This window comes from Salvelinus namaycush, chromosome 11 (genome assembly GCF_016432855.1).
Source record: "Salvelinus namaycush isolate Seneca chromosome 11, SaNama_1.0, whole genome shotgun sequence".
In the NCBI taxonomy this organism is placed as follows: domain Eukaryota; kingdom Metazoa; phylum Chordata; class Actinopteri; order Salmoniformes; family Salmonidae; genus Salvelinus; species Salvelinus namaycush.
Window position 1 is genome coordinate 4,227,022 of NC_052317.1, and position 26,561 is coordinate 4,253,582.

Consider the following 26,561-nt stretch of genomic DNA (forward strand, 5'->3'; position numbering starts at 1 on the left):
TAGGTACCAAATTGCTTTAGTCAAGAGTATTCAGTGTGAATATGGTAATGCCAATATCCACAACACACACACAAACACACTGGACATTAACACACTGGACACACACACGAGCTGTCATTAGCACCTTTCCACAAGTGGGTAGCTCATTAGTCATACCTGTTTAAAGTGTGTTTCAAGCTGTATGGGTCACATTGGTTTACACAGGTTTTTACCTACAATAATGAACACTTTTGTACAGTAGCCTACTACAGACCTTTTAAAAATGTATTTTATTTCACCTTTATTTTACCAGGTAGGCCAGTTGAGAACAAGTTCTCATTTACAACTGCGACCTGGCCGAGATAAAGCAAAGCAGTGCGACACAAACAACAACAAAGAGTTACACATAGACAAAAATGGTCTGGCTCGGACAATGCTTGCTTGCTTGCTTACTTACTTACTTATTACCTCAGACGGGCACCACAACAAGTATATGATTCAGGTTAAATTGAAGAGTTTGTGACACACCGTCTCCCAATACTATACTTAATGGTATATAACAAAGATATAACAAATGTACTGCGTTCAATCTTGATTTAGAAACCCATTCATCTGACATATTTGTTTTTTCTTTATTTTCTTCCTTTTGTATTTTTATTGAGACATGCAGGTGGGGGGGAAACAGATTAGGGTTGGAGTGGGGATTTAAACCCCCGTCTCCGGTGGGGTGAGAGGAGTGCATATGTGTCAAGCTGGGAGTTTTTCTGCTGCACTACAGGCTCTGCACTTCAGATATGTTTAATGGCATTGAAATGCATTGTTGTATCGTATGTATGACACGGTTACAAAAAGAAAGGGAACTAGATAGCACCTGCACATGTGTGTTACAGTACTATTCTCGACTAACACTATACTGTATACTTCAAACCGTAGTATGACAACCTCCGCTGAAGTACTTATTTTATGATGCAGATGAAGACCGCTTCACCAGAAGAAAGAGTTTGGTTGACACCATTTCTCTTCAAGTGGATTTCCCTTCTGATAGCCTACCAGACAAGGTGCGTCTGGACATATGTATGCTATCCTGATACAGTGGAAATCATTTAACACTTTTTTTTTTTTTTTAAGGAAAAGGAGGTAAGCTCTGAGTGTGGCTCTATTTTGTTTTTGCACGTCTGAATATAAACAAATTAAACACATGTACACTCCAGCAACATTGAACACCCAAGCAGTGCTCCTACCTTCGCTTTCTATCGCACACAAATGTACATGTCATGTCTTTTTTGGTTGTGATTTCTGAGATCGTTGCGGGGATAATAGGGGTATCCCGGTTTCACTTGGTATCAGGAAAAGTTGGTGTCTGTAATATATGGGATAAAGCCATATATTGTTAGTATTCTAATGATTATAAAACCATATGTACCTGATATAGTGTAAGTACAAGGACGATTTCGCAATGCCCAGGGTTCTGTTGAGTTAAAGTACTCCACTTTCTTTCTTTGCAGTCTCCGCTGGCTGAGGAGATCACCTTCGAGACTCTGAAAAAGGCCATTGGTAAGGCATTGGATACCCTGTAGCTATGAGCAGAACCCCTTCAACCGTATTAGTCTTTGTAAAGTCTGTCATAGCACACAGCATTTTAGCAAGCATAGTTAACAATCGACCCCCTTTCTTGATAAAGTGTTGATTGTATAACACAAAACTGATGATTTCGAATTCATGTTTACATATCTTGCATTACTCATCTCATCTCATATGTACATACTGTATTTTATACCATCTATAGCATCTTGCCTATGCCGCTCTGCCATTCTTATTCCATTCCTTTACTAAGATGTGTGTGTATTAGTTAGTTGTTGTGGAATTGTTAGATTACATGTTAGATATTACTGCATGGTCGGAACTAGAAGCACAAGCGTTTCGCTACACTCGCAATAACATCTGCTAACCATGTGTATGTGAACAATAAAATGTTATTTGATTTCATTGACACAATAACCACTATGTTCCATTTTGAGCAACTGAGCTTAAAGGCCCAGCGCAATCGAAAAGTTCATTTTGAAAAGACCGCCTGAAATTTCAGCCTGTTTTGGCATTTTGGCCTGCCTGGTGACATCACCAGATTAGTTTTATTTTTATTGAAAACAATCACAGTAAGGTACTTTAATTATATAATTATTAACCAGAAAATATTTGATATTGATATAAAAACAGCTGCATTGGACCTTTAATGCGTCAAACTACAAAGACGTTACCAGATCATTTTTTTGTAAATACCAGGTTAAAACCAGCTGAAATAGGAGACAAAATGTGATTTGTGATTTCTTCTCTCCAGAAACCACAGGGTTGGAGGAGCAGGAGAAGGAGAAGAGGCGCCAGGTCATGGAGAAGTTCCAGAAGGCTCCATTTGAGGAGATTGCCGCCCACTGCGAGTCCAAGGTAAACCAAAGATTACGTTGACCACAGTGCTGCCACACACACACACACACTGCTTACTCTCTGTTTCACATACATACACCCACACACCCGTAGATCTTTACATGACTCCCTTTTTGTTTACAAGGCCTTACTTCATAAACTTCCATCTTATCTAACTTTGTTGTTGAAGTATAGACACCTGAGTTGCCTAACCCGTTCATTCTTGAGGTTCGTAAGGTCTCCACCGAGCTAGGTAAATCTGCTTTTAGTTTTAATGCACCGTATTGCTGAAAAAAAATTAAATACATTTCATCTTGATGTTCTGATGCCGTTCGGGCAATTTAAAGTTTTGATTGGGGACTTATTTGTGGAGGAATGTAACTCATTGTCTTGGTGACTTGTGATGTTTTATTTGTGCTTCCCATGACTGTATTTTGTATTTTAATGTGTATATGTTTGGGTATAATGTATATTTATGTTGTACAATGCATTCGGAAAGTTTTCAGTCCCCTTGACTTTTTCCACATTTTGTTACGTTACAGCCTTATTCTAAAACTGATTAAATCTCTTTTTTTCCCTCATCAATCTACACACAATACCCTATCATGACAAAGCGAAAACAGGTTTGAGACATTTTTGCTAATTTATTAAAAATAAAAAACTGAAATACCTTATTTAGCTAAGTATTCAGACCCTTTCCTATGAGATTAGAAAAATTGAGCTCAGGTGTTTCCATGGATCATCCTTAAGATATTTCTATAACTTGATTGTAGAGCACCTGTGGTACATTCAATTGATTGGACATGATTTGGAAAGGCACACGCCTGTCTATATAAGGTCCCACAGTTTACAGTGCATGTCAGAGCAAAAACTAAACAATGAGGTTGTAGGGATTGTCTGTAGAGCTTCGAGACAGGATTGTGTCGAGGCACAGATCTGGGGAAGGGTACCAAAATAGCAAAATAGCATTGAAGGTCCCCGAGAACACAGTGGCCTCCATCATTCTTAAATGGAAGAAGCTTGGAACCACCAAGACTCTTCCTAGACCTGGTCACCCGGCCAAACTGAGCAATTCGGAGAGAAGGTCCTTGGTCAGGGAGGTGACCAAGAACCCGATGGTCACTCTGACAGAGCTCTAAAGTTCCTCTGTGAAGATAGGAGAACCTTCCAGAAGGACAACCATCTCTGCAGCACTCCACCAATCAGGCTTTTATGGTTGAGTGGCCAGAAGGAAGGCACATGACAGCCCACTTGGAGTTTACCAAAAGGCCTCTAAAGGACTCTGACCATGAGAAACATGATTGAACTCTTTTGCCTGAATGCCAAGCGTCACATCTGGAGGAAATCTGGCACCATCCCAACGGTGAAGCATGGTGGTCGCAGCATCATGCTGAGGGGATGTTTTTTAGCGGCAGGGACTGGGAGACTAGTCAGGATCGAGGGAAAGCTGAATGGAGCAAGGTACAGAGAGATTCTGCTCCAGAGTGCTCAGGACCTCAGACTGGGGTGAAGGTTCACCTTCCAAACGGACAACGACCCTATGCACACAGCCAAGACAATGCAGGAGTGGCTTCGGGACAAGTTTCTGTATGTCCTTGAGTGGCCCAGCCAGATCTCGGACTTGAACCTGATCGAACATCTCTGGAGAGACCTTAAAATAGCTGTCCATCCAACCTGACAGAGCTTGAGAGGATCTGCAGAGAAGAATGGGAGAAACTCCAAGCTTGTAGTGACGTACCCAAGATGACTCAAGGCTGTAATCGCTGCCAAAGGTGCTTCAACAAAGTACTAAATGGTCTGAATACCTATGTAAATGTAATATTTCCGTTTTTTATTTTTAATACATTTGCAAAAATGTCTAAAAATGTGTTTTTGCTTTGTCAATTTGGGGTATTGTCTGTAGATTGATGAGGAAAAATAACATTTGAATCCATTTCAGAATAAGGCTGTAACATAACAAAATGTGGAACAGGGCAAGGGGTCTGAATACTTTACGAATGGGGCACTTTTCAGGGCACTTTTCCCTGTTAAAATAAAGGTTCAATGAAAAATTATAATAAAACTTGCAAACAGAGGGCTTTTTTTAAAGCTAATTTCCTGCGATTCTATCATGGAGCTGAGAGAAGGAAATACATATTTCCTGAGATTCTATGCATTTTGCCATGGTTAATGCTGTTTTATTTTGCTCAACTATAATAACATTACTGCTCAATACCGCTAAATTAATTGCTTTTGGATTTTAAATTCTCCCTGACTGTCTAGCTTTTATTATTGGGACAGTGAAGAATGTTTTTTTTTCTTTTGGCTCTATAATCAAAAGGTTAAAGTGTAGACGGTCAGCTTTAATTTGAGAGTATTTTCATCCATATCGGGTGAACTGTTTAGAAATTACAGAAATACATAGTACATAGTCCCCCCATTTTAGGGGAGCTAAAGTATTGGGACAAATTCACTTACAGTTGAAGTCGGAAGTTTACATACACCTTAGCCAAACACCTTTTAAACTCAGTTTTTTACAATTCCTGACATTTAATCCGAGTAAAAATGCCCTGTCTTTAGGTCACCACTTTATTTTAAGAATGTGAAATGTCAGAATAATAGTAGAGTGATTTATTTCAGCTTTTATTTCTTTCATCACATTCCCAATGGGTCAGAAGTTTACATACACTCAATTAGTATTTGGTAGCATTGCCTTTAAATTAAAACGTTTTGGGTAGCCTTCCACAAGCTTCCCACAATAAGTTGGGTGAATTTTGGCACATTCCTCCTGTCAGAGCTGGTGTAACTGAGTCAGGTTTGTAGGCCTCTTTGCTCGCACATGCTTTTTCAGTTCTGCCCACACGTTTTCTATAGGATCGAGGTCAGGGAGTTGTGATGGCCACTCCAATACCTTGACTTTGTTGTCCTTAAGCCATTTGCCACAACTTTGGAAGTATGCTTGGGGACATTGTCCATTTGGAAGACCCATTTGCGACCAATCTTTAACTTCCTGACTGTCTTGAGATGCTTTAATATATCCATATAATTTTCTTTCCTCATGATGCCATCCTATTTTGTGAAGTGCACCAGTCCCTCCTGCAGCAAAGCACCCCCACAATATGATGTTGCCACCCCCCCGTGCTTCACAGTTGGGATGATGTTCTTGGGCTTGCAAGCCTGCCTCTTTTTCCTCCAAACATAACGATGGTCATTATGGCCAAACAGTTCTATTTTTGTTTCATCAGACCAGAGGACATTTCTCCAAAACTACAATCTTTGTCCCCATGTGCAGTTGCAAACTGTAGTCTGGCTTTTTTATGGTGGTTTTGGAGCAGTGTTACCTTCAGGCATTTGGAAATTTCTCCCAAGGATGAACCAGACTTGTGGAGGTCTACAATTTTTTTTCTGAGGACTTGGCTGATTTCTTTTGATTTTCCCACGATGTCAAGCAAAGAGGCACTGAGTTTGAAGGTAAGTCTTGAAATACATCCACAGGTACACCTCCAATTGACTCAAATTATGTCAATTAGCCTATCAGAAGCTTCTAAAGCCATGACATCGTTTTCTGGAATTTTCCAAGCTGTTTAAAGGCACAGTCAACTTAGTGTATGTAAACCTCTGACCCACTGGAATTGTGATACAGTGAATTATAAGTGAAATAATCTGTCTGTAAACAATTGTTGGAAAAATTACTTGTCATGCACAAAGCAGATGTTCTAACTGACTTGCCAAAACTATAGTTTGTTGGCAAGAAATTTGTGAGTGGTTAAAAAACGAGTTTTAATGACTCCGACCTAAGTGTATGTAAACTTCCCGACTTCAACTGTATGTGTATTAAAGTAGTATAAAGTGAAGTATTTGTTCCCATATTCATTGCACGAAATGACTACATCAAGCCTGTTTACTCTACAAATTTGTTGGATACATTTGCTTTTTGTTTTGGTTGCGTTTCAGATGATTTTGTGCCCAATAGAAATGAGTGGTAAATAATGTATTGTGTCATTTTGGAGTCACTTTTGTTGTAAATAAGAATACGATATGTTTCTAAACACTTCTACATTAATATACCATGATTACGGATAATCCTGAATTAATCGTGAATAGTGATGAGTGAGAAAGTTACAGACACAAAAATATCATACATGCTAACCTCTCACCATTACAATAACGGTATGTATTTGTGCGTCGAACTTTCTCTCTCATCATTATTCACGATTCATTCAGGATTATCCGTAACGATGGGACCAAAGAAAAGGAATATAAGCTATACGATTTGCAGGAAACTCACTCTACATGCTTAAATTAAGTTGCGTGGGAAAAGAAATGGGAAAAATGAATTTTCTGTCATGGACAAAGGAACTCAAAAGGTGTTATATTAATTAACAAAAATTAATTGTTGGGCCCTTTTGAATATGAAAGGAAGTTGGACCATTTTGAATATGAAAGTGGATGAAAAACAGATTTGGCTCATGAATCTATATGGTCAAAATCAGGATGATCCATATTTCTTTGAAATGTTTATACAAATGTATTGAACTAACAGGCAACAAGCAATGAAATCATTGTGTTGGGAGACTATAACACATTGTTAAGTACCTCAATGGACCATAAAGGAAATCACTCCACAAACTATCATCACCGTGCCCTTAAGGAGATCACCAATCAAATCAAATGTTATTTGTCACATACACGTGATTAGCAGATGTTATTGTGGGTGTAGAGAAATGCTTGTGCTTCTAGCTCTGACAGTGCAGTAGTATCTAACAAATTACACAACATATACCCGATACACACATCTAAGACTGTTTACATATGGACGAAAAATGTCAGAGCGGAACGGACTAAGATACAGTAGAATAGTATAGAATACAGTATATACATATGAGATGAGTAATGCCAGATATGTAAACATTATTAAGTGAATGAGATACTGTATAATAGTATAGAAACAGTATATACATATGAGATGAGTAATGCCAGATATGTAAACATTATTAAGTGAATGAGATACTGTATAATAGTATAGAAACAGTATATACATATGAGATGAGTAATGCCAGATATGTAAACATTATTAAAGTGACTAGTGTTCCATTCCTTAAAGTGGCCAGTGATGTCTAGTGTATGCCTATAGGCAGCAGCCTCTAATGTGCTAGTGATGGACACATTAGAAATAGTGGATATTTGGAGACTAAAAAACCATGACCTATTGAGATATACAGTATCATTCAAAAGTTTGGACACACCTACTCATTCCAGGGTTTTTCTTTATTTTTACTATTTTCTACATTGTAGAATAATAGTGAAGATATCAAAACTATGAAATAATACATATGGAATCATGTAGTAACCAAAAAAGTGTTAAAGAAATCAAAATATATTTTAGATTTTAGATTCATCAAAGTAGCCACTCTTTGCCTTGATGACAGCTTTGCACACTCTTGGCATTCTCTCAACCAGCTTCATGAGGTAGTCAACTGGAATACATTTCTATTAACGGGTGCCTTGTTAAAAGTTAATTTGTGGAGTTTCTTTCCTTCTTAATGCGTTTGAGCTAATTAGTTGTGTTGTGACAAGGTAGGGGTGGTATACAGAAGATAGCCCTATTTGGTAAAAGAACAAGTCCATATTATGGCAAGAACAGCTCAAATAAGCAAAGAGAAACGACAGTCCATCATTACTTTAAGACATGAAGGTCAGTCATCCGGTAAAGTTCAAGAACTTTGAAAGTGTCTTTAAGTGCAGTCACAAAAACCATTAACCTTTTATTGGAGAGGTTAATTACCACATCCTGCAGTAGCTCCGTGTACACGGCCTGTGTTCCTGGTCCCCTCTTTGAACGTTTGCCTCTCCTTCGTCGTTTCTTTTCTTTCGTGGAGCCTTGTTGTGCTGCTTTCGGGCCCCAAAAAAACAGTATGTGCGCGATGGTAGCTAGAGTCGCTGTCTGTAGGGAATTCGCTCTCAGTGGATGCCTCTGTCTGCGTTTTCCCTCGACTCCAACCCCATTTGATGCATGGAACAGATGTGGGTGGGGCAATGTCCACGTAAGGGTGCTAATTAAAACCGCTCCGACGAAGGCCGTGAGGTCGATACGTAAAGCTTATTAAAGAACAGTGACACTATCAAGAGCAGTGTGCAGGTTTCTTATTTTTTTTCAGATGTTTTAATATTCACAACAACAACTAAATGTTTCGCATGAGGGCGAGTCGTCTCTCGTTGAATGACAACAGGCGCTTAATTGAATCATCTCTACTGTTGACCAGTCGCCGATGAGGGGGCGTCGACTTTGGCTTCGAGAAACAATTTTGTGTGCTCGAACAGCTGAAAATAAAACGAACAAAAACTTAAATGGCGTCATAATATATGCAGATGCCTTTAGGCGGCCCAAAAAACACGGCCCGCCCAAGGATTTCTATGGCAGAATAATCCATGAAACACGTACACAAGCGCACGCACACACACACACGAACCTACAGTGTATAGTGACTTTGTAAGCTACACAGGTCCAGTTAAGTTTATCACAGACTGAAAGCGTAGCAAATTGAAACACTGAAATCACATCTGATCGAATTGTATAGAGACTCCTTTTTGATGAATATGTGTTAAGGATATTGAACTCCATCCTCACTGTGGTCGCTCTTTATCAACAGGCCAATATGTTACATGACAGACTGGCGCAAATCTTCGAGCTCACTATCCGGTAAGTGACCGTTGAGGTCAAAAGAAGTCCCTTTTAACGTCAGAATAATATTTTGCAACCGAGACCTTGTATTCAATTATTAAATGTATAATTGTATTGTCCAATCATTTCTGAGGCTGCCCTGAAGGTTTACCTAACTGCTTTCTGTCCATCTGGTCTGTTCTTCTCAGACTATAGAAACTGTGGTGTTGAATTGTGTTTGTAAGAACTATAACCTTCCCTCCTTTCTGCTCCCTTTTTTTCTTATTCCTCCATTTTGTCTCTCTCCCTTCGCTCTTTCTCTTTTCTCTTCCCTCCTATTTCTGTATCTCCCTCCCCTCTTTTTCCCTTTGCTATTCCATCCTCTCTTTTCTCCCCTTTCTCTCTCCCTTCCCTCTGTCTCTTTTCTACTCCCTCTGTTTTTCTCTCACTCTTTCCCCCAGGCCCCCTCCCAGCCCCTCTGGAGTGGTGTCTATCTCTGCGGGCCACGCTCAACACCAGTCTGTCCCTGTCTACGAGATGAAGTTCCCCGACCTGTGTGTCTACTAGATCAAAGACCACGCCTTGTACCCTCAACCCTAACCCTGACCACTAACCATACCCAGACCTGTGTGTCTACTGGAGCAAAGACAACCACATAGCCCTTACCCTAACCACTAACACAGTGTACCCTCAACCCTAACCACTAACCATACCCAGACCTGTGTGTCTACTGGAGCAAAGACAACCACATAGCCTTTACCCTAACCACTAACGCAGTGTACCCTCAACCCTAACCCATTTCCTAACCCCTTCAGATCTGCGTGTCTATTAAAGCAAAAATAGTGGCAGGATAGAACCACTAAAACCCTATATCCTCAACCCTACCCCCCAAGTCTGCTCCTTAGCCCTATACCAGATATGTCAGCTACAGCAAAGACTAGCTGCGGCACTAAGCCCTAATACTGTGTTCCCTATTTCTTAACACTGCACATTGTTCCTGCCCCTCCTCAGACTAATGTGTCTATTACCAGATGAGATGGCTGTAGTTTCCAGTCACACAGGCTACACACACACGTGAACGTGCGCGCACACACACATTCGTAGTTATAGTCTAATTAATTAGCTGTGGTGTGTTGGCTTATACACTTGGAAAGTGGAGATGTCATAGAATATCGAAAAGTGAACATTACTGGAGGCACCTTGTCGTTTCAAAGATACCATCGCGCTTGCTAGCAAAGAGATTTGTGGTGGCTAATTAACAGTAAATAAGTGAATTGTTTTGCCTCACCGTTAGCCAAGAGGCTTACTACCTAGCCAGCTAAACTTGTTTACAGTTAGTTAGCAATCGTTTCAAAACTGTTTTGCTAGCAACATAGTGCTGCCGTGTTAATTATAACCGGTCTCACAAAATGTCTCTCCAGTTGTTTACATTTTACCATTGTGACGCACATCCATGTGTATCCATGCATTTCTGTGCATATTAGAGAAAAGTAATTTTAGCGGCCAGCCTGAAAAATTGCTTATTTTATTGGCTTTTGCAGACAGATAAACCACAGTGCTGCAGAAAGCTAATACCTTGTTTTTTTTTTTTAAATGTCCCAATTGAATGAAAACCAATTCGTATATGTTAACCTGTGTGAAAGGACAAGGTGAATTTCAGGTAGAACATTGAGAGTCTTGGAAATGTGGAAATTCTATTCTGGATTATTTGGGAATAGACATCTTGGTGGATTGAGCAGGGTTCTTTGTTGCAGGTCCATTATGGCAGTGTTTCAAAAATGTTTGGTATGAGACCAGGCTAGTAACGTGGTAGTAACCCCCCCCCCCCCCCCCCTGTTATGTTATGGTCTTGACTTGTGGTTCCTTCCATAGGAATCCAGTCACCACTGTTCAAAACCTACTGAAGTCATGCCCTTCAGGACCTGTACTGAGGAATGGTATTGTCGACCAACTAACGCTAATAGAAAAGCAAGCAGTCGGTTACTAAAGGCACCATGTCATTTAGTTGATATATTGATCGTTTAGGATGATATGGCAGCCAAGTGCATTCACCTTTTTTGGTGTTAATTGATGTGTTCAGGCAGTTGTACTGAACACTCCCTTCACCTCCGCGTATCTTTTTCATAGCACTTTCACAATATGGTACAAAAACATTTCGTTATTTTTATTTTTATCACACCGTCTTGACAAGATTCGTGCGAAGGCTATTAAGTCGTCTTTTTCTTCTCGACCCTCTCACCGATGCCGAGCACAATACAAGTATTCTAACGCAATGGACTTTGGATAGTTGCATCTATTTTCTCGTAAGGCATTTTACATGAACAGTTAGAGATTTTTCATTATTGATGATCACATTTCAAATCTCTGTCGTTTCTCTTTCCAGTAATTTGATATGACGTGTTGGTTTGATATCACGATGCGTCAAATAACTATAGATACAGTATATACAATGTTATGCTTATTGCTATAGGCCAGATGTTTATGTACAGTATAATTGGTATTGTTCACATGGGTTTCATAGCTTGCAGCTAGCTTCCTGTGGATATGTGTCATGATGATTTGTCTTGATTTAGTATTGATTGTTATTTAGAGTATGTGGGGAAATATAATCGAGAGGGTTCACCAATATCGTTTTCCAACTTACCTGGCAGGACAAGATCTGTCATAACTCTGTTGGCCATCTAGAATACCAAAACACTTTCATCTTTACCAAAGAATCCATTTGCCACGGCCCCCCACCCGTCCCCTCCCTCCCTCTAACGTCTTAATAACGATGTCACTCAACATTTTGTTTCCGAGGGAACCAAATATCTGTCTGTGTGCTGTTTGGCGCTCGCCACTGGGCTGTTTAATAACCCAGGTTGTTATCTTACTTTACTATTGTTACATCCTGGCTTGGTGCGGGTGTCTCTCCTGTTTCCAGTGCTATGGGATGACGCAGACATGCTGTGTGAAACGCTGCGTTAGTCAAGGAAAAAAGGTCCTCGATTTGCGGTCGTCAGATCATAACAGATTATTTTGGAAGGACCCATCGAAGCAAAGGACCATTCGGCGAAGGGGTGGGCATAGTTCAGTCCGACAGAGGTTAGTGTCAGGGACGGGGTCTGCAGTCCTCCCAAACAAGACACTCTAATAATGATTATGAGGCCATTTGAAAAGAGGCTTCAGCGATATAGGTGATGTTGAGATGGTTAATAGTGTGGGCTCAAGTTGAAGAACAGAGAGGCTAAAGTGATGTTGAGATGGTTAATAGCGTGGGCTCAAGTTGAAGAACAGAGGGGCTAAAGTGATGTTGGTTCTCAGTGATGGCATCCTGTTGTGCCTTCTGTAGCAGGATACTGCAGAACGTTGCTGTGGGTGGTTTTGTATGTTCAAGGTGGTTTCATGTTAAGCGGTAAAGTCTCGCTCAGCCAGGCTTTCAGTCTCAAGTAGACTGAGCCACTGAGAGACTTGAGTCCAGCTTGCGAGACTAGTGGATCAAAATTGGTTAGTATATTGAGGAAAGACGGCGGGCGGTACGGTGTACGATTGTAAATGGGAATCACTAAGGCTTCTGATAGCAGGGTTGGGGGAATCGCTAAGGTGATTGGTGGACACTATCTTCATCCATTTTAATTGGCTGGTGGCGGAAAATGACCATTTGGGAAGTAGCCTCTTTGATTATATATATATATTTTTTTTACGTGGTAGCTAACGTGGTACTTTATGACTCAGACCTAAGCCACTTGTGAAACAGATAAATAACACATTTAGCACAGATGATTGGCCCTCAAACACAGATTTTTCCAATTGTTTTTCAATCGCGATTGGGTTGTCGAGATTGCTGCCTTAGCTAAGAAACCTTCGGGAAACTCACCCAAGAGCAACATAAGTCAATAATGTTCGTCCATATCCATTGTAGAAAGGAACATTTTCATTCTGTCTGAGACTTTTTTCTCATTTTGACCTAATATGTAGAAATGCCCCTATTGATGCATATAATCTGAAGTCATATCAGAAATGTGTAATCTCATTCATGGCGAAGTGCAATATGTTTTCCTCTGTATGATTTATAGGATTGTTTTTCTTTTGCAACACGTACTGTCTTATCTTGAACTGTGGTGTCACTTCAGATAGCATATAGTACTATGAGTTTATCGAGAGGTTCATTATGAAATATCAAGTGTGTATGTGTAACCTGTGGAAGTTAAGACATGAGGAATGTAGACCATACAGCATCATTGACTGAGATTGAGTGCCAGTCTGTTTTTTTTGCTGTCATTCCGAATTCCCTGTTACTCATTGGCTTGACAATGACTGCAATGGAGTAGACAAGAGCACAAACAGGTCTGGGACTAGTCTATCATTTACCTTCTTTATGCTGAATTTGTCAATAGTCTACTATGGTATGTTTTTTTTTTTTTATAGATATTCATCATACGAGTGGCATGTTGCCTGATAGAAAATGGGTTGGGAGCTATAGTTCTTCTGTTTTGTTGTTCAAAATCAGCACTCCTCTTAACTTGAAACGGTGCAATGGGAGACCACTGTTTTGGCTAAACCACCCTTTTTTTTAAGTCTGATGTATTTTTGGTGTTTTGAGACGCCCCAGTGTGTGCTGGTTTTCCTTCCAACATATCTACGAAATCTTTTCCCGAAGGACAAAATCCTGACAAAAGTTGGGTTAATGCCAGATACAATTCAATATTCAATAAGCAGCTCGATTTAAGTCTTGTGTGGATAAGGAGATAAGTTTGCATGAAAACCAGCAACCACGGGGGGGGTCTGAAGACCTGGTTTGACAAAGGCTTCGCTGTGGTGAAGAGGCTGCAGGGATATTGAGTCCATTTTCTCTACTTATTACAATGACGAGATAGAGAATAGTGATTATAGACTGAAATTAACAGTATAATAATTAACAATCATTTGAGCGACTGGTCAGCAATGGCTACAATTAAGCATCATTCGTAAAGCCCCATGCAGTGTTTGTAATTTAACATCACTTTGTGTAATAAATAACTGTTTTTGTTGTTGTTGTTGTATATATATATTGTTTATTTCCCTGAGACTCCTTGGGCCACTGAAATGCTCAGTCAGATTGTGTGGGCGTTAGGTTGTAATCATTTTGTTTCCTATGTCGCGATAATTGCGTTGTTTGCTCTGTAACCCATTTGTTCATATGCCACATGATATACAATAAGGCCGACACAACAAAAAGACAAGTCACAGTGGCAGATAAATTCAACCACACATATGTTTGTTTCATCACAAAACCGGAGACAAACATCTGTCTGGTGAAGTCCACAAAGCAAATATTACATGTAAAAAAAACACTTACATGACCTACAGCATGGTCCAGCAAGTTCATGTTTCTCACAGTTTACTAAACAATTTCTGATTTAGAACCACAGAGTTACCGTGTGTGTGTGCGCGCGCACAAGTTTAAAAAACATGTTGACTAACCCTAGTTGTCGACTAGATGAACGCCAATTCCATCCTCCTCTTTCATGTTAGAAAAACGTGTCTATGACTGTGTCATACAGTAGCACACAATGTTAGTTTTGTTGTCATAGGCTAGCAAGCATTTTAGCAAGGTAGCCTAACTTCATTGCATGGGCAAAAATGAACCAGCTAAGTTAGCTAGCTAGATAACATGAGCCTACTAGGCTACATCTAGCCTACATATTAAACTTAAATCGTCTCAGGCAAGTAGCACAGTATATTAATTTATGGTTAGATCAGAATTGGCGGTATAATCAATGGCCAGTACGGAGAATTAAGTCAGAACCACAAGTCCAAATCCCCATCTCCATCACTGGCTTAGGAAAGGGCCAGAACTATGAAAACTATGAAATAACACATATGGAATCAACCAGCTTCACCAGGGATGCTTTTCCAACAGTCTTGAAGGAGTTCCCACATATGCTGAGCACTTGTTGGCTGCTTTTCCTTCACTCCAACTCATCCCAAATCATCTCAATGAATGTTTGCTGCTTTTGCCGATTTCAAGATCCATGTGATGCTTGATGGAGCTGCTGCGAAATCCTAGCCTGATTTGCTATGTAGTCCGATGCAAAGTGTGCTGTGCAGGAGGTTCAACTGAACTTCTCTGACAGTTGACATGATTGTTCGGATGGAATACAGCCATACTGCATGAACTCTCTTGCTTTTGGTTGGGGCCAGCACCAAAACTAGTAGGGAATATGTAAATATTTGCATTGGTCTATTATAATCAGATCGCCAGGTGGCGTTATGCGGCGGGCCAAAATGACATCCTACCCGAACAGGCTGAAATTACAGGATTTTTTTTTCAAACAGCTCTTACACAAAAAGGGCATTATCATTTTCACAATTCTGTGTTATTTCGACCTCGTGGAAATATCAGAAACGTTTTCACTGCGCTGCTCCTTTAACACATGAATATTGACATTGTTTGCACTTTTATAACTATATACCTTGTACTATGGTTGATAGAGTATAGTTATTGTCGGATTTATGCTATTTGTCATTATTATTGCAACAATGCATGATGGGTCATTTTCCCAGCTACATTTCTTGGCTACTTGTGGCGCGTTCTATTTTCTTGCAGATCAGAACAACTCCATGCATCGTTATAAATTGATTTGTGAAACGGATGAAGTGACCACATTGATACGGAATTAAGGCCATCGGTTCTCTTATGGTTGTGATGCAAAACTAAGTATTTTGTGGCTGTTTTAGAGATACAATGGTCTGATGTCAATGCTAAAGGGGCACTGTAGTCAAAAATGAGATTTCCCTGTATTCTTTCATGATATTTCCACACTATGAGGTCAAAATGACTGAAATTGTGAAAATGATGATAATGCCCTTTTAGTGTAAGAGCTTTTTGGAGAGAGAAGAACACCTGGATTTTCAGCCTGTTCAGGTGGGATGGAGTTTTCGGCACACAGCATGACATCACAATCTGATCTGATTATTCTGACCAATGACCAGTCATCTTTTATTTGCATATGTATCCTCCTACTTTGAAGGGGTAAGCGGCGTAGGCTCTAGACTAGAGTCTAGACGATCCTATCTGGCAGTCAGAGCCTGATTGTGTGGGCATTTCAATGGCAAAAGGAGGCTCAGTGAAATAAATGATAAATTATTGTGTGTTTATTTTCAAGAAATAAACACACACAGTGATTTATTAGACATACAGTGACGATTTAAAAAAATAAATCAAAGTTAAAAATACTTTGATAAAATTAGAAAGACTTGCATGGAGGCTGGTACGCTATCACAATTAAAGCATGTTAATTTAAATTCATGACCTTTGCAATGTAATTAAAAACCACTGAACTGCAAATAATAAAGCTTGGCTCATTTCAAACTACACATTGTTAAATTTAACCACTATGACGACAGAGCTTCTTTTCAATAGTGAATCATTGTGCATAGAGATTATTAGAAGATAAATATACAAGATCAAAATAAAATGTTTATATAAAAGCTATGAATATGGTGTGTTTTGTTTCTGTCCTTCAACACTTTAAAGACATGCTCCAGAACTTTGGCTACTACTAAGTATTCTTTAAACTTCCTGCTTTGGTCTGTATGTGTCAATGTGTAGTTCATACATGCATAATCTATGAACAGAATTACAGCTTTACCTCCCTAGTTTAATATACTTTTTTTCTAAAAGATGTGCTGTGCCATTTTCCCTACATTTTCCCCCACGTGGACCAGACCCTAGCAATTCAAGTTATCCAATGAGCTTCAGCCCCTCGCCATTTGAGTGACAGCTAGCAAGATGCACACACAGCAGGGTGCGAGAGCAATGACATGGTGCCCATATCTGCACATATGTGATGTAGTACACGCTCGTGAGCACTACTTTCAGAACTACTGGGTAGAAAGTATACCAAATTACCAGAGAAACTCTTTAATACCAGAGTACTATTACAACACAACGTGGACTACTTGAGTTTTGAGATGTGTTATAATGTATTATAAAGTGTCATAAGGCATTATAAATGCACTTATACGGATTTATATGTGTGTGTGTTAACAAAGATTTGTTTCAATTCTATGCCTTATGCAAGGAATAGGGTTGACTCTCGCTCACAATTCAAATCTTAAAGCTTTATCTAAAGTTAGAAACATGGGGGGAAATCACAAAAATCACATCCTAATTATGCCACCATATTCCCCATTTAGTGCACTACTTTTGACCACAGTCCATATGTAGGCAATTGCACCCGAAACGTGTGTGTGTGTGTGTGTGTGTGTGTGTGTGTGTGTGTGTGTGTGTGTGTGTGTGTGTGTGTGTGTGTGTGTGTGTGTATTATGGTACCGGTTAATTGGGACCTGCATATACCATATATGGGCTCAGGCTTGCTCTCTTTAGACAAACGGATTCATCTTGCATTAATGTCAATAGGTGACAAAAGGTTCACGGTAAAGGTCTATCTATGTATGTTGTACATGTTTCTCAGGTCAGGAATTTGCCCTTTGCACAAACATGCAGAATATTTATTTTTATTATACAGGTAGGTAAAAAAGCTATTTTTATACACTAAGGCCTCATTTTGATTCACTAACCTCAACATGACCTCATGAGTAATTAAAGAATAAACAGAAATAAAACATCACTTTCTTGAATACCAGTCTACCAATACCAATACATAGTTTTTTTGTATTCTAATGGGAGGGTCCTGATTTGTTATGGGGCTGCCTTAGCCCCCCTGTTATTCAAACCATGCCTACATTAATATCTACATTTCATGTGATGTGGGCATTAAGCTTTCTCTCTTGCCTGCAACCCATTGTTAGGTTCTGAACAAAACTAGTATGAACTCAAACGGACGACTAGAAAAGGCTCGGGACGATTTTATTCAACCTACTGGATGCTTCGGCTGCAAATGCAACATTCAAGTCACACAAGCATGTACGTATACCTTCCGACTAGGCGTAGTCCCCTCCTTTTATGTCTAAGATAAACAATCTGTCTCTGTTGCTAGGCACGAACTGAGTCTGTTTCTCTTACTGCTATTGTCATGGCCCGGCTTAAGTCTAGAACCTTCATGCGTGTGGAAGTGACTGTTGTTAAAGGGTTGTCAGGGCGGACCCCTCTGGCCCCCTTACCAGAGGTTTCTTCTCTCTTCAACTGTTGGCTTTATCTCGAGTTGAGTTCCACGTCCCTCCGGGTCCTAGTTTCACAGCCGCTGGCCTGTCTTATCAGGAACTGAGACAAGACTGTTGCTTTTTACCTCCTTCCTTGGAAATATTCATATTCAAAATGAACATGTTTGAACAGAAAAACTGTTTTGTACTTCCAAATACAAAGTTCCTATGGATGGGATCTGACTCCTAAACTTGAAATATTGTTTAATCCTCAGGTATCCTATGGAAATGAGGAGTGCCATAGTCAGGTTTCTACATCCGAAGTTAATGGGTATCTGTAGGAGGAATGTATATGGTCGAGGCAATTAAGCTTGGAATGTGCTGAGTGAAGGTAAGCAATCACATGTTTGCAGTCACTGGTAAGGGTGGAGAGCTGTGGATTAGTGAGTAATGGGGCCCAGGACAGGTCACATTAAGGGAGAAGGAACAGTTTATTACCCGGTTTATTAACTTCCTGCCTAGCAACAGAGATGTCATGTTTAGAGGAAAGGAGGAGACTTCACCCAAATTGGGGTATAAATACTGTTGCTGGTGGACACATGTTTTTGTCTGTTCAGCTGTCTGACCCTTTGGATGAATAAACTTGGTTTGAGCTTTACTAGTCGTCCGTGAGTTTCTACTTGGTTCATTTAGATCCTAACACTATTCACCCTTCACTGACCCCTAACATATACATGTATTATACATGTGACACAATCAGTAAGTTATAATATAGCAACAGGAAGAGGTATATTTCAAGTTAGCACCCAACATCATGGTCCTGATCTGTTCCACACAGCACCGGTGGAAGAAACAACACCTGAGAGATAAAGAGAGACAAATCGAGACAGATGAAAAGAGAGGGAGGGGGGAGTGAGAGAGAAATAGAGAGGAAGATATAGTGGATGGAAGAGTGGGGGAGAGAGAAGAATGGAAGAGTGAGGGAGGGTCAAAGAAAGTCAGTGATGGAAGAGATGGGAAGAGTACCTCATATTTTCCATTTTATGGATGTGTCAATCTGATTTTTAACCTCCGCTTTCAGTTACAAAACCAGTTTTGATTTGTCCTGACTGAACGGTTGCTATTTGACTTATGACCTCATGTCTCATGACTGACCTGTCGAGCTGGTTCAGTGGTTGCCCTTTGCCCTCCTGGCCTCAGTAGCAGCCGTATGTCTCGTACTCATGTGGACAGCAGTCAGTCAGACAGTGCAGCATCTGGCCCAGAGCAGGCATCTCCCGGCTGGCTCACCTGTCACTGCCTTACTGAGTGAAGGAGTGACTTTATTCTACAGAGAGGGAGAGCAAGAGACGGAGACAGAGCAGAGGATGGGGAGAGACTGGGTGACAGACGGGGAGAGAATGGAAAAACCCCATTAAAACCACTGAGCATTCATTTGTTGTCATCCTACATCGATGCTCTACTCATAAAACATATTTAGAACTCACACTACATGACCAAAAGTATGTGGACACCTGCTCGTCTCACATCTCATTCCAAAATCATGGGCATTGATATTGAGTTGGTCCCCCCTTTGCTGCTGTAACAGCCTCCACTCTTCTGGGATGTTGGAACATTGCTGTGGGGACTTGCTTCGATTCAGCCATGAGCATTTGTGAGGTCGGGCACTGCAGTCGGCGTTCCAATTAATCCCGAAGCTGTTCGATGGAGTTGAGATCAGGGCTCTGTGCAGGCCAGTCAAGTTCTTCCACACCGATCTCGACAAACCATTTCTGTATGGACCTTGCTTCGTGCACGGGAGCATTGTCATGCTGAAACAGGAAAGGGCCTTCCCCAAACAAAGTTGGAAGCATGGAATCGTCTAGAATGTCATTGTGTTCTGTAGCATTAAGTTTTCCCTTCACTGGAATTAAGGGGCCTACCGGTAACCATGAAAACAGCCCCAGTCCATTATTCCTCCTCCACCAAACTTTACATAGTTGGCACTATGCATTTGGGCAGGTAGCGTTCTCCTGTCATCCACCAAAGCCAGATTCGTCCGTCGGACTGCCAGATTGTGAAGAGGGATTCATCACTCCAGAGAACGCGTTTCCACTGCTCCAGAGTCCAATGGTGGCAAGCTTTACACCACTCCATCCGACGCTTGTCATTGGGCATGGTGATCTTAGGCTTGTGTGCGGCTGCTCGGCCATGGAAACCCATTTCATGAAGCTCCTGACGAACAGTTCTTGTGCTGACAGAGGAAGTTTGGAACTCGGTAGTGAGTGTTGCAACCAAGGACAAACAAGTTTTACGCGCTACGCTCTTCAGCACTCTGCGGTCGCATTCTTTGAGTTTGTGTAGTGTACCACTTCCCGGCTGAGCCATTGTTGCTCATAAATGTTTCCACTTCACAATAACAGCACTTACAATTGACTGGGGCTGCTCTAGCAGGGCAGAAATTTGACAAACTGACTTGTTGGAAAGGTGGCATCCTATGACGGTGCCACATTGAAAGTCACTGAGCTCTTTAGGAAGGCCACTCTACTGACAATGTTTGTCTATGGAGATTGCATGACTGTGTGCTCAATATATATACCTGTCAGCAACGGATGTGGCTGAAATAGCAGAATCTACATAGTGTATATTATTCAGAGACAAAATATAGTCAAATACTGCCAAACCATAAGAAAATATGAAAATGTTGTGATATGATATTCACGCAGCCTAAGGGAGACTGATAAGCAAAATACAAGCTATGGTAATTCCAGATTATTCAAATAAAACTCTCATGTGGCGAACTAGGAGGAAAGGCCTGATAAAGCAGCATCTGGTTTGAAAATAAATATGGACCTCCCACTTTGACTGTCAGGCTACAGCTGGAGAACCATGAGCCCAGAGACTCCAGGAGACCAGGCAAAGAACGACACCACCCTGCGCTGCCCCACACCATGGGATAGGACATAACAGGGAAACAATACAAAGGAAGGCTGGGGATTCTATCATTACAGATAGGGTTTTTTTTCCCTTCAGTGCACTTTCAAAAGTTAATCAGTCTACCTGTTTTGCCATTTTTTAATCGAGTGTAATGTCCATCCATCCAGGACACGATGATTCACAAATCAAACGCACTCCTGAAAGCGCAGTGCGGTAAAAAAAGATTTGCACTTCGTTCTCACCTGTTAATAATGCAGTGCAGGGTAATAATAGCGCAGACCTGGGTTGAAATACTATTTGAAATAATATCAAATACTTAACCTGTGCTTGAATGAGCTGTCGCAATGGAACAAATTGAAAAGTCCCAAAAGTGAAAACTTTGCCCACCTTGCTCTCCAGGCAGTCTAAAGCAAATGCTATTGGAAAGTATTTGAAAGATTTAAAATAGTATTTGAACCCAGGTCTTATATAGAATAGTGTTGGTTAATAAATCAGTAGTGCAGCAATACTATGTTGTCAGCTATGTTGTCAGAGGTAAACCACTAAAAATGAGCACAGTAAGTAGGCTGAACGTTGACGTACAGTACCAGTCAAAAATGTGGACTGTTTTCCAGATTGTAAAATAATAGTGAAGACATCAAAAATATGAAATAACACATATGGAATCATGTAGTAACCAAAAAAGTAAAAAAAAAAATCAAAATAGATTTTAGATTCTTCAAAGTAGCCACCCTTTGTCTTGATGACAGCTTTGCACACTCTGGGCATTCTCTCAACCAGCTTCATCTTGGAATGCTTTTCCAACAGTCTTGAAGTTCCCACATATGTTGAGCACTTATTGGCTGCTTTTTCTTCACTCTGCAGTCCAAACCATCTCAGGTCATCTGATACAGCACTCCATCACTCTCCTTGGTCAAATAGCCCTTACACAGCCTGGAGGTGTGTTTGGTTATTGTCCTGTTGAAAAACAAATGATAGCGCCACTAAGCGCAAATCAAATCAAACTGTATTTGTCACATGTGCCGAAAACAACAGCTGTAGACCTTACAGTGAAATGATGCTTACTTACAAGCCCTTAACCAACAATGCAGTTTTAAGAAAATCCCCCCAAAAAGTAAAAGATAAGAATAATAAATAATTAAAGTGCAGAAGTAAAATTACAATAGCGGGGCTATATACAGGGGGTACCGGTACAGAGTCAATGTGCGTGGGCATCGGTGTCGAGGTAATTGAGGTAATATGTACATGTAGGTAGAATTATTAAAGTGACTTATGCATACCGTAATTTCTGGACTATTAAGCGCACCTGAATATAAGCCGCACCAACTGAATTTTTAAATAATATGTATTTTGTACATAAATAAGCCGCACATGTCTATAAGTCGCAGGTGCCTACCGGTACATTGAAACAAATGAACTTTACACAGCCTTTAAACGAAACACGGCTTGTAACAAAAATTTAAAAAATAGCAGTAAACAGTAGCCTACCAAGAAAGTCATTGGTCACTATCTTCCTGCTGTGCACTGAAACCACTGAAGTCATCTCCTTCGGTGTCGGAGTTGAATAGCCTCAGAATTGCTTCATCCGATGTTGGATCGTTTTCATTGTCGCTCTCCTCACTTTCATCCGGAGGCAAATTCCCCGCTGAGCTCATGCTGCCCTCTTCAATACGCAGCAGTCCAGCCTTTCGAAACCCGTTGATGATAGTGGATTTTTTGACAATGCTCCACGCTGTCAGGACCCACTGGCAGACTTGACCATAAGTTGCTCTTCGCATGCGGCCCGTTTTAGTGAAGGATTTCTCCCCACTTGTCATACAAGCCTCCCACTGAACACGGAGCGCCACCTTAAATGCACGATTTACACTGATGTCGAGTGGCTGCAAATACTTTGTTGTGCCCCCAGGAATCACAGCTGGAATTGAGTTTGTCCTCTTGATGGCTTCTTTCACAGAATCTGTTATATGGGCCCTCATGCTGTCCAACACGAGCAATGCCTTGTTCTTGTGAAAGAATCCTCCCGGTCGCTTGCTGTAACACTCCGTATGCCATTCATGCATTAGGCCTGGGTGTCACGTTCCTGACCTGTTTTCTGTTGTTTTGTATGTGTTTAATTGGTCAGGGCGTGAGTTGGGGTGGGTAGTCTATGTTATGTGTTTTCTATGTTGGGTTAATGGTTTGCCTGGTATGGTTCTCAATTAGAGGCAGGTGTGTGTCGTTTCCTCTGATTGAGAGCCATATTAAGGTAGGTTGTTCTCACTGTTTGTTTGTGGGTGATTGTTCCTGTGTCTGTGTATACCACATGGGACTGTTTCGTTTGTTCGTTCATTTTAGGTAGTCTGTTCCTGTTCGTGCGTTCTTCGTCTATATGTAAGTTCGTTTGTTTCAGGTCTGTTGCCTTCGTTTATTGTTTTGTAGTTTGTTCTAGTGTTTTGTCAGTGTTTCGTCTGTTAAATAAATTCAGTATGTATTCATCACCCGCTGCGCCTTGGTCCGTTCAATCACCACAACACGAACGTAACAGAATCACCCACCAAACCCGGATCAAGCAGCGGGTTAACGGGCAGCAGCGACAGCAGCAGTGGGTCAAGGAGGAATGGACATGGGAGGAGATTCTGGACGGAGAAGGACCCTGGGCAGAGCCAGAGGAGTGTCGCCGCCCAAAAGCGGAGCTGGAGGCATCTAAAGCGGAGAGGCGGCATTATGAGGCGCTAGCAAGGCAGAGCGGCTGGAAGCCCGAGAGGCTCACCCAAAAATTTCTTGGGGGGGGGCTAAAGGGTAGTGTGGCGAGGGCAGGTAGGAAACCTGCGCCCACTTCCCATGCTTACCGTGGAGAGCGAGAGTACGGGCAGACACCGTGTTACGCAGTAGAGCGCATGGTGTCTCCTGTACGTGTTCATAGCCCGGTGCGGGTTATTCCACCTCCCCGCACTAGCCGGGCTAGATTGAGCATTGAGCCAAGTGCCATGAAGCCGGCTCTACATATCTGGCCTCCAGTACGTCTCCTCGGGCCGGTGTACATGGCACCAGCCTTACGCATGGTGTCCCCGGTTCGCCAACACAGCCCAGTGCGGGTTATTCCACCTCCCCGCACTGGACGGGCTACGGGGAGCATTCAACCAGGTAAGGTTGGGCAGGCTCAGTGCTCAAGGGAGCCAGTATGCCTGCACGGTCCGGTATATCCGGCGCCACCTTCCCGCCCCAGCCCAGTACCTCCAGTTCCAGCACCCCGCACTCGCCTTATGGTGCGTGGCCCCAGCCCAGTACCACCAGTGCCTACACCACGCACCAGGCTTCCAGTGCGTCTCCAGAGCCCTGTTCCTCCTCCACGCACTCTCCCTGTGGTGCGTGTCTCCAGCCCAGTGCCTCCAGTTCCGGCACCACGCACCAAGCCTCCTGTGCGTCGCCAGAGCCCTGTACGCACTGTTCCTTCTCCCCGCACTCGCCCTGAGGTGCGTGCCCTCAGCCCGGTACCTCCAGTTCCGGTACCACGCACCAGGCCTATAGTGCGCATCGAGAGTCCAGTGTGCCCTGTTCCTGCTCCCCGCACTAGCCTTGAGGTGCGTGTCTCCAGTCCGGTACCACCAGTTCCGGCACCACGCACCAGGCCTACTGTGCGCCTCAGCGGGTCAGAGCTGCCTGCCTGCCCAGTGCCGTCTGAACTGCCTGCACTGCTCGTCTGCTCAACGCCGCCTGCACTGCTCGTCTGTCCAGCGCCGTCTGAGCTGCCTGCCTGCCCAGCGCCGTCTGAGCCATCCGTCTGCCCAGCGCCGTCTGAGCCATCCGTCGGCCCAGCGCCATCTGAGCCATCCGTCTGCCCAGCGCCATCTGAGCCATCCGTCTGCCCAGCGCCGTCTGAGCCATCTGTCTGCCCAGCGCCGTCTGAGTCATCCGTCTGCCACGAGCCATTAGAGCCGCCCGTCTGTCCCGAGCCATTAGAGCCGTCCGTCAGTCAGGAGCCGCTAGAGCCGTCCGTCAGTCAGGAGCTGCCAGAGCCGCCAGCCAGTCAGGAGCTGCCAGAGACGCCAGCCAGTCAGGAGCTGCCAGAGCCGCCAGCCAGTCAGGAGCTGCCAGAGCCGCCAGCCAGTCAGGAGCTGCCAGAGCCGCCAGCCAGTCAGGAGCTGCCAGAGACGCCAGCCAGTCAGGAGCTGCCAGAGACGCCAGCCAGTCAGGAGCTGCCAGAGACGCCAGCCAGTCAGGAGCTGCCAGAGACGCCAGCCAGTCAGGAGCTGCCAGAGACGCCAGCCAGTCAGGAGCTGCCAGAGACGCCAGCCAGTCAGAGCTGCCAGAGACGCCAGCCAGTCAGGAGCTGCCAGAGACGCCAGCCAGTCAGGAGCTGCCAGAGACGCCAGCCAGTCAGGAGCTGCCAGAGACGCCAGCCAGTCAGGAGCTGCCAGAGACGCCAGCCAGTCAGGAGCTGCCAGAGACGCCAGCCAGTCAGGAGCTGCCAGAGACGCCAGCCAGTCAGGAGCTGCCAGAGACGCCAGCCAGTCAGGAGCTGCCAGAGACGCCAGCCAGTCAGGAGCTGCCAGAGACGCCATCCAGTCAGGAGCTGCCAGAGCTGCCCTACAGTCATGGGCTGCCCTATAGTCATGAGCTGCCCTCCAGTCATGAGCTGCCCTCCAGTCATGAGCTGCCCTACAGTCATGAGCTGCCCTCCAGTCATGAGCTGCCCTCCAGTCATGAGCTGCCCTCCAGTCATGAGCTGCCCTCCAGTCATGAGCTGCCCTCCAGTCATGAGCTGCCCTACAGTCATGAGCTGCCCTACAGTCATGAGCTGCCCTCCAGTCATGAGCTGCCCTCCAGTCATGAGCTGCCATTCAGTCCGGAGCTGCCACCCAGTCCGGAGCTGCCACCCAGTCCGGAGCTGCCACCCAGTCCGGAGCTGCCACCCAGTCCGGAGCTGCCACTCAGTCCGGAGCTGCCACTCAGTCCGGAGCTGCCACTCAGTCCGGAGCTGCCACTCAGTCCGGAGCTGCCACTCAGTCCGGAGCGGCCACTCAGTCCGGAGCGGCCACTCAGTCCGGAGCGGCCACTCAGTCCGGAGCGGCCATTCAGTCCGGAGCGGCCATTCAGTCCGGAGCGGCCATTCAGTCCGGAGCGGCCATTCGTCCTGAGTTGTCCCTCTGTCCTGAGCTACCTCTTTGTCCTGCGCTACCTCTCTGTCCTGAGTTGTCTCCTCTATTTTAGAGGGGCGTTGGTGAAGGTTCCTGGACCATGGTCGGGGGCGAGGGTCGCCACTCAAAGGACGCTAAGGAGGGGGACAAAGACAGTGGTGGAGTGGTGTCCTCGTCCACCGCCGGAGCCGCCACCGCGGACAGATGCCCACCCAGACCCTCCCCTTGAGTTTTAGGGGTGCGCCCGGAGTTCGCACCTTGAGGGGGGGGTTCTGTCACGTTCCTGACCTGTTTTCTGTTGTTTTGTATGTGTTTAATTGGTCAGGGCGTGAGTTGGGGTGGGTAGTCTATGTTATGTGTTTTCTATGTTGGGTTAATGGTTTGCCTGGTATGGTTCTCAATTAGAGGCAGGTGTGTGTCGTTTC

General features: G+C 43.2%; 1 protein-coding gene across 1 annotated transcript in view; it reads left to right on the top strand.

Moving 5' to 3' along the window:
• Positions 1-14,058, top strand: part of efr3a (EFR3 homolog A (S. cerevisiae)) — a 221,032-nt gene extending 206,974 nt beyond the window's left edge. Inside the window, exons 19-23 of the mRNA XM_039003647.1 lie at positions 952-1,037; positions 1,485-1,533; positions 2,315-2,418; positions 9,027-9,076; positions 9,499-14,058. Coding sequence (XP_038859575.1) covers positions 952-1,037; positions 1,485-1,533; positions 2,315-2,418; positions 9,027-9,076; positions 9,499-9,604 — 395 coding nt within the window. The 3' untranslated portion in view covers positions 9,605-14,058. The remainder of the gene's footprint in view (positions 1-951; positions 1,038-1,484; positions 1,534-2,314; positions 2,419-9,026; positions 9,077-9,498) is intronic.
• Positions 14,059-26,561: the final 12,503 nt, after the last annotated feature.